Source organism: Vigna unguiculata, chromosome 1 (genome assembly GCF_037176805.1).
Source record: "Vigna unguiculata cultivar grain cowpea cultivar isolate G323 ecotype 2 chromosome 1, ASM3717680v1, whole genome shotgun sequence".
NCBI lineage: Eukaryota > Viridiplantae > Streptophyta > Magnoliopsida > Fabales > Fabaceae > Vigna > Vigna unguiculata.
The window spans coordinates 43,484,731-43,493,949 of NC_140792.1; the positions used below are offsets into that span (position 1 = coordinate 43,484,731).

At 31.6% G+C, this 9,219-nt stretch overlaps 1 protein-coding gene across 4 annotated transcripts; it reads right to left on the bottom strand.

Annotated features, from left to right (window-relative positions):
- Window positions 1–1,497: 1,497 nt before the first annotated feature.
- Window positions 1,498–6,937, bottom strand: LOC114162350 (E3 ubiquitin-protein ligase RHF2A-like). Of its 4 annotated transcripts, none has more exons than XM_028046247.2 (9): window positions 6,754–6,937; window positions 6,090–6,239; window positions 5,928–5,974; window positions 5,243–5,305; window positions 5,051–5,159; window positions 4,651–4,949; window positions 3,688–3,789; window positions 3,231–3,599; window positions 1,498–1,795 (listed from the first exon to the last, which is right to left on the bottom strand). In XM_028046247.2, exons 2-8 carry the CDS (start codon window positions 6,213–6,215, stop codon window positions 3,284–3,286), a joined length of 1,062 nt encoding a protein of 353 aa, XP_027902048.1. In that variant the 5' UTR covers window positions 6,216–6,239; window positions 6,754–6,937; the 3' UTR covers window positions 1,498–1,795; window positions 3,231–3,283. The 4 variants fall into 4 exon arrangements, with proteins under 4 accessions (XP_027902048.1, XP_027902123.1, XP_085530080.1 ...); XM_028046322.2 differs by having other exon boundaries at window positions 6,090–6,287; XM_085673954.1 differs by having other exon boundaries at window positions 6,090–6,227; window positions 6,754–6,935.
- Between the last annotated feature and the right edge of the window lie 2,282 nt (window positions 6,938–9,219).

Consider the following 9,219-nt stretch of genomic DNA (forward strand, 5'->3'; position numbering starts at 1 on the left):
AATAGCATAAGCATAGTATTCTTTGACAGCCTGTGCGTGGGGACCACGCGGCAACTCATGTGCTGGAACCCTACTCTCACCTCCATTTTTCTTTCACTAACTACTTTCTATTTTCACTCTAATTATTCAACAAATTGAGGTAAGCTATAACTTTTTTTTAATTATAATTATTATTGTTGTTGTTCCATCTTAAATGATTAATGAATAATATTCATAATATGAAGTTTGATTTTATATATTATTATTATTAAAAGGAGGCGCGAAACGTGAATATTGTGAGTGATAAAGGAAGCAGTCTGGCAGAGTGTCGGTGTCGGGGGAAAGGAACAGAGTTCAATTAATTTCTACGCTCTCTGTTTCAATTTCAACCGTCACTACTCACTCTGTGGCTACGTTTTTAACTTTTAAGCTTCCTAAAACGCCGACGCTGACCCACCGCCCGCCGGTGGTTCTTCTGTCAATTTTAATGTTCACTTCTGACTTACAGTTTCCTTTTCAATCACCCTTCTACCACCTCTTTTGCCTCACCTCATCTTACAACTTTCTTGCATCACAAAATTCGCAAAATCTAAAGCAACACACTAACAAATTACTATAATAATACCCCACCATCAATTTTTCTCCTCTCTTTTACTACAATCCTTCACATCCAATTTCATCATCAACTTTTTCCTTCTTCCAGATTATTACGTCTCAATTTAACATTACTCTTCCTATCCAATCTTCTTTTCATATGCTTTTCATTTCCCAAATTTCTCCTCCTAACAACTATCAGCACTCTCTTGCAGAAATTCTCATTTAACAATATTTTCTTCAAAAATTATGCTTACTCCCTTTTTCTCATCTTTCAGACAATGTGTTTGCTAAAGGAAAAAGGAATATATATCTGTATATGTATTATTTGTTTAACAAAAATAAAAAATTGTAGAAATATGAAAGAGATTTTTGGTTTGGGTTTAGATTAAACAAATGCGTGTTTCTCATCAAAAGGAGTGGATGGATTACCCCCATTTAGATCACCGATTATATTAAACTAAATAACCGATTTTGTTAACTTAGATAATCCATTTTGTTGAGGAAAATTGATACATGCAACATGATAGGATTCTGCATGCACTCCATTGACTATACGAAAAACAAATACAATTAGGTAGAGAAGATCTATTTTTTTCTTAAATAAATAAAAACACTCACTTTCTGAACAATATTATTTCAAACGTATATTGAAAGTGAATATTTATTTTAAAAAATTGTAAAAATCATTTTAGAATATCTCAGAAAAAGAATAAAATTTTCCTTGAGATAACTTTATACATTGTTACTCTTTGACCCATCGTTTCAATTATTAGAAACTGCAACAACCAATTTGTTCAGACAGTTCTTCACTGCAACCGCAAGTAACCATGCATGTGAAAAGGTTGGGATGTTTGCAGAAAAAACATGTAATCTAGTTGCCACCTCCATCCATATATTATCGATTTGTAAATAAACGAAAGGTAAAAGAATCAAGACAAATTCCCTTTAACTTCAAAACATATTTCTTCCATAGGTACATTGATGTTCATAGTACATGTCCATCTAAAATCCCATCCACCAGACATTTAAGACACGTTCAACCCTTCACTGTGTTTGGCACAAAATATATACGTATAAACAATAGCTTTTAGCTATAAGCACAGCTGTTTATCTGATGGTGATTTTTACTGCAAACCTCAACATAAGTGCTGCGACTATTTCCATGGCGTATGCTCCTCAGTTTGTCATGTTGAAGAGATTTAGCTTTGGGGTCAAAAAACTGAGACAAAATAAAATGCGCACCAAGGGGTTAGTAAAATGAACAGTTTCATACACACACTTTACTCCCACCATAAAGTTTGTGATAATAACTGATGCAATCGAAGTTCCATATGGACTAACACAACAAAAAATTATCTAGTTTCATCTTTTGATTTTCTGATTATATAGGAGGAAAACAATGCCTCAAATTTGTGACTTGTGAATTATGGTGCCAATTCAACTGAATTGGCACTGAAAATGGAATTGGAGACCGCAGGACCGCTGACTGCAGAAACTTTCATGAAGTGAATGCCTAATTTGGCCTTCTTGATACAGGGTTGCAGATAAAGCAAGACTTCTCCTTATTAAGGACCCAAGAAAAAGAGAGGTGCAGTTTGAGGAAGGAAATTGGTGCTCTACTCAAGCTACACCACTACCTAAGGAAAACTTTGGCAAGAAAAAGGTACTAGAAGTTGGGACCAAGGTACTATGGCCCTTATCAAATTACAAAACAAAATACAATTGGCGCGCAAGCTTAGCAATTACAACTGCCAACAAGGTGCTCCATTCACCATGTCTTCCATGTCATTGTTAGAGATCAATTGCCCTTCCTCGGTAGTTCAACCTATTACCTTTGGCATTGACAGAAGACATGGAATTACAAGTCACACTGAATAAGTCCCGATTGCCCGGAAAAAATAAATCAGGAAGTAGAAATCCTCATTCATTGGCATGATATGCCCAGTGGCGAGGGTTCTTGAGATTTATTCAATCTCATACAACAGCAGCTCCTGAACTTTCACCTTGAGAACAAGGTGAGTCATTTATGGGCAAATTGTTTGGCCCAAGTTTGTTTAATTAGCTGACTGTTGAAAAAAGAATATAGAAAGGTAGGCTGGTTATTTACAACAGGGAGGAGGGAATAAATGTGTAGAAACCTTGTTGTAAAATGGAGATGGGATTAGTTTAAAGTTGGTGAGGTGTTAAGAAGATACAGTGCCCTTGAACGTCCCTAAGTAGTATCTTATTCTTTTCTCCCGAGGAAATATTTCCAAAAGTCTTAGTGTTTTTATCTTTATCTTTAACTAATAACCATAGCATACAAAGTATTTATAATAAAAGTGTTTTTTAAAAAGGAGTTAAAATTGTATTTGTACCCTAAAATACATCTTACCCCCTTACTCACTCCCCATTATTACCTCACTATTATATCTTATGTTAGATTCCTTATAGGAGAAAATTAAAATGACATCCATAGTTTCATTACTGCTGAACACATTCGTAAGTACTAATGCCACTAGTACAAGGCAGACTCGCCCCTTCTATGCACAAAAGGTATCCCCTACTAATTGGTGAGATTTATAATAATAACCAAAGCAGTTATTTAGTTAATATACAGAAGGTAGGATCAGTTGATTCTTTTAAGAAAGATTTAAACAAATATCAAAGCTTACCCTTCAAATGTGAGATGCTGAGGAAAGATACATTGACAGAAACAAGGAAGAGCTCAATTTAAATGTGATGTAGCAGAACAAGCAGGTGGAGTATTGTCATCATGTGAAGAGGTCTCCCCGCTAACTTCAACATCGTTGTGGTTGCTCACCTCTCCAATGGAACAATCTTCCATATGACTAGGCAAAGAAGTACCCACAGCTTTACTATTCTCACTAGATTCAAGGGATTCCTTTAATCGGGATACACTAGCAATATCAGCATTCATCTCCCTCCTCCTTGTTTCTGAACCAAGTTCTGACATGGAACAACTACGACAGAAGAACCTTTCCTTCCATCCCCTTGCACCCTTTGAGATTGATTCTTTGTATCTAAGTCACAAGATAGGTTAATATCAAATGAGTTGATTAGAAAAATAAAGCTTGCACATCCATTCCATTTTATTTTAGAAAATCATACCTCGCAGACACTGCAGTGAGTCTGGACCTCAGTGAATCAGAATGTGACTGGAACTCTGATGACTCTGCTTTATCTACTGATGACGAGGGAGTAGTAGAGCCTCTGCAAGCAAATAAATGCACAGGGCATAACTTCATCAGACCACGCAAAAAATAATGACCCAAAAAATATTTTGAGTAAATTACTCTACCCTGCATATGTTTGTTGCGCACACCTCAACTCTATTATGAAAATATAAATAAAATTTTATTTTATTACAGAAATATATTACACCGAAATCCAGAATATTGTTAGAGACCAAGAGCTCCTATAAAATCGTTAATTGAGTTAAAAGAATTAGCAGTTTAAAATTAATATAATGCAACAACTAGACATGACAAAACATTGGATTAGATGTAGCCTTTGTATAAACAAATACAAATTAAATGTTATATCTTTTCGAGATAAAGGGAGAAGGTGTGCCAAATAAACATGTTTTAAAGATCTCATATTGGCTAAAGATATGACCAATATAATCCTTATAATGTGAGAATAATCACAATCTTATAAGCCTATTTGAGGTGTTAAACCCAAATTCTAAGAAAGTACAAGAGTCTATTCTACATTTTTTTATTTCATCACTGCAAGTTAGGTCCTATGTTCAAATTCTAAGAGCATATAAGAATTTATCTTAGGTTCGTTAACAGGCTCTGTTTCTAAGAAAATGCATTGTTGTTATTTGGCTACCCACATTTGTCCTCACTCCAATTTTTATATGAGCAGTCTTAGATGTGAGGAAGTGTGTTGAGATCTCACAACAACTGGAAATGTGGTCAACGTAGTTCTTATAAGATAAGAGAAATCCTTGTCTTACAAGTCACTTTCGTGAGTTGAGTTAGGCCTTAACCCTAAATTCTAAAACACATAATATCAATGATAGGAGAATGAGTTCAGAAAAGAAATAAATAATATGGCCATAATGACCTATCATTGGTAGATCCAGAAGCTGAAGAAGAGCTTTGAGTTCGAACTCGCAGCATCTGTTGCAACACTCCATATCTGTCAGATTTTATTGGAGTAGATGGACTTGTATTAGGACTTCCCGTTTGGTCATTTTTCTCTTCATTAGATAACCCTGACGAGTGTGGATGACCATGAGATGATGAACGAGCTTGTCGTCCTACCCTACGACCAAGTTGCTCTGCTCTCCTCATCGCTGCAGCAACAGCTAAATGTTGAATAATTCGGTCTTCAAGCTCAATATCATTTACATTCATGCGCAACTGCAAAATGATAAAAAGAAAACACTGATATAAACATACGAAAGAACTATAATGTGCTTAAGATATAAAACAACCAAACAGCACTCAGACTGGTAACTAACGTGCTGCACTTCAAAATCATTAAATGTACGGTGACGAAAAAGAGAAGCATTTCTTGATGTAGTAACTCTCAACTTCCTCTCCTGCTCTACTGCCTTAAACGATTCCTGACTGTCAAAAAATGCATACAAGTTTAATAACACAGTCAACAAAAGAATGATATCACAGATCCTCCAAGCAAATTCATAACCAACCTTGTAGGATCCTTCAAGCTAATAGATTGCCAACACATAGGACACTGGGAGCTTCTCTGACACCTAGAAACAAAAGCCAGAAACAACAATTGCTAGAGTATATTCTCAGATTTTCTTTTGTTTACTAGAACAAGAACTTTTAGTGTATTAACTACTAAGATTGTATATGTGTATAACAGGAATATTTTCTACATTTAAAAGACCTTCCTCCAACTCAAATCCAGACTAAAAATTATAGACCAGATAATTGGTTTTCCGGTCTTAATTAGCGGTAACGGCCTTAACATTGACAAAAGTCAGGAGAACCAAAACATCGATTCATACTGCCAATGAAGTCAATTAAATTATGACTTCCAAAAATGGTCCATCACTATAAGCTATCGGAGATGATGTTTTAATGCAGGGACTGGAAATCACATGTACCAGCATCCGTACCAGTAGGTGAAGGAAATGTGAAGGTTCTAGGATATATTTGACTGAGCTTGGTGTTAAAATGGTCGAAAAAGGAGGGAAAAGTAGTTTTAAGCATAAGAAGATATTCAAAATAGAAATCAAAATTGAAGGAGATTAACACATGGGACATTGACGAAAGTAAAACCTGTGTTAGATGGATGTGGGAAAAATATACGCAAATAAAGTCTTAATTTTGACACAGACATATGAGAAACTAATGAATATTATGTACCATTCGAGAATGCAGTGTAGGTGAAACTCATGCTTGCAATTAGTGAGCTGGAAAAGAAACAAGAAAAAAAAAATGTAAGCAAGTTTATTTTTCATATAAGTCGTATTTGTTTTTCAACATATTTGAGAAACAAGAATTCTGACCCACAAAAGTAGGTATTACCGTTGGAGGATCACTTGCAGAAAACTCCTCAAGGCATATGCTGCAAGCATCATCACAGGAGTCTTGAATCCCCCCTTCTACAAAGGCCACAGCCGATATCATTTTACTTTTTTTATTGTCTTCCATCTCTACAACTTTCTACATATCACCCTGAAACCTTAGAGTCAGATGCAATAATTTGCTTGTGCCAGTGGTGCTCTTGAATTCATGATATTGTTGTGACAAACATAAAAGGAAATTAATTTAGTCTTTGTCCAAATTTCATTTCAATCAGCAAATGTAAAATCCAAATTGTACCCAAAGTCACATAATAAACCAGGAAGCTGACAAGAAAATAATGCATGACATTACTACTCTAATTTGCCAAAATTTCTCTCTTTCAAATAGTTATTCCAACCACAATCCCCAACACAGATGACAGTAAAAAAAATCCAGAATAAAGGTACAACAAAAAACAAATGATGTTACATGAAAAAAAATAATAATAAAAATAAATGCAGTTTTTTACAGACAGAATTTAATCTACTCATTAACTTACAAATCACCCTTAGAATATAAGATGAAAATCTGAGGCAGCATAAAATTTCGTTTTTCATTTTATACATTCATAAAAATAAAATAAAAACTGTAAAATTCAAAAGCAAGAGAATGGATAACAATATACCTGGGAATGCATGGAGTAAAAGAATATAATAAGGATAAGGAGAGAGGCACAGAGAGGAGAGAAAGAGAGGTGAATGCTAGAGATCCATTGTTGCAGAGAAATCAGAGATAAGGGAAAATGAGGAAATTAAAGGAATGGGAGTTGTCCCCACCGCATCGGAGAGGGAAACAACCAATGAAAAATCAAACACTTTACTTTCTTCAGCTTTATATACCCACCACATTCTATTGTCTTCCACCCATTCCAGTTATTAACAGTACCATAAAATTAAATTTTCTTATTATTCTAATCACTAACAATTTATTGAAATGTTGCTTTTTTTAATTTACTAAACATATGTTACATTGCATAAATGAAAAGTCTTATAGGCATGATTTTCAATGCATTGACAGGTTATTTATAGATTATCCTTTATATGATTTCTAAATTAATTAACATAAAACTGAATAGATTTATCGTATTGATTATTTTTATTGAATAATAAAAGTGGAAGTATTTATATTATTAATAAAATATTTTTTTATTCATGAATATTTTATTTTTAATAACTATAATAGATAATATATTATAAGTAAAATTAAACACTCATAATATTATATTTACTAAATAAAATAAGAAGTTAAAAATAATAAACATAGAGATTGAGAAATAAAGTATTAGACAATTTATATCATATTGTAAAGTAAATAAATAAAATATGATCTATATTTTTATAGAGTTATCTATTTATTAACGTTATATTCGTATGTTTGAATTCTTTATTGGATAGTATATGTGATAATTACCTTTTATTTCATAACATATTTTTAATATATATATATATATATATATATATATAAATAAGGGTGTAAATTTTCACTTTTATATTTAATAATTTAATAAATATAACATTTAATAATACTGTTTAATTGTATTCAACGTATATCATGGCTTTGTCATAATTAAAATTTATTGACCAATAATATTAAATATATTTACTGTATGTAATATATAATCAAATTTAATCTTTTTAAAATATTTAAGTGCTTTATTATTGGGATTATATGTTTCTGATATTTTATCAAACCTATATTTAACATGACTTGGTTTAATAATGAGGGTTCTTTTATAGTTTAATAATAAAATAATAAATAATATGAGGCCCAGAGAGTATATGAGCTTGGGCCAGAAAAATTGGTTTCCGTAGCGGATCAAAGTAAGATGGGCCTTCAATTTTCATATCTAGACAGTTATTTCCTGCACCTCCATGACTTTTTCCAGCACTCCCATATAATTTTTTTTTTAGATTGGACGCTTTGGAAGTCAATCTTTTGACATACGGAATGTACAATCTGACAAATAACTTTTTCAAAATATTTTTTGGATTGTATAATTCAAAAATTAAATCATTTTTGGATTTTAAATTTAAGATGTCATTTTTTTAGAAAAAAAAAAAACAAATTTTGAATTATTCGAAACTGAATTGTATAATGTGAAGAAAAAAAATGGCTTCACATTATCTAATCTAAAAAGCTTCCAAATACTCAATCCAAAAAACATTTAGATTATCCAATCAAAAAGCTATTTTTTATTGAAGTTCTCCTAGCAGCACTTCTGAAGTTCACAGTTTTAGTTTTGTTTGTTTTTTGCTCTTTGTCCAATATTTGCTGAGTGGATTAAATATACTTACAAAATTTAGATATAAAAAAACAAATATCACATATTATATAAAATTAATCTTTCAATCAAATTTGTAAAGGTAAAAAATTGTCATCATTAAATATTAAATTTAGGAATAAAATCACATGTTTTCTAAAATTTAAAGCAGTTGAAAATACAAGTATCAAATTTAAAAAATAACAAGAATCAAAAAAGTTTTTTTCTAAAATTATTATCTTTATAATAAATTCTTTAAACGTTATATTTAAGATCATCTGTAACTGAAAACATATATTCTCACCGTCATTGTGTACTAAATTAAATTATATATTTTAATATTAAAATAAAATCATTTTGAATAGTAATATTTTATTTGGGGTAAGAGGATGATGTATGCATGTATATAATTTGTGTGTGAACTTTATTCTGTTCTTCAAAAGGCAAATGATAACAGGGAGAGAGAAAAGCTCACATGTCTCTTTCAGCAACTAAATTATGCTCTTTGCTTCTGAATAAAATTATGAATTAAAATCAATACGCATAAAAGCTGAAAGAAAAAGACAAAGCTTTGTTAACCCAAATAGCCAAAAGTTTAAAATATAATATATTTTTAGGTTAAACAAATTTTGTAGTTCTCCTTTTTTTCAAAAATTAATATATTTTGTCCAGTAAATTTAAACATCACTGAAAATGAATTTTTTAACCTACGTTAGTTTTGTTGAACTTATTAAATAGTATTTCTCATTAATATTTGAATTGAAATATATTTAAATAATATAAACAATTTAAGTGTCATCTTAAAATATGTTAAAAAATTTAACACGTTGA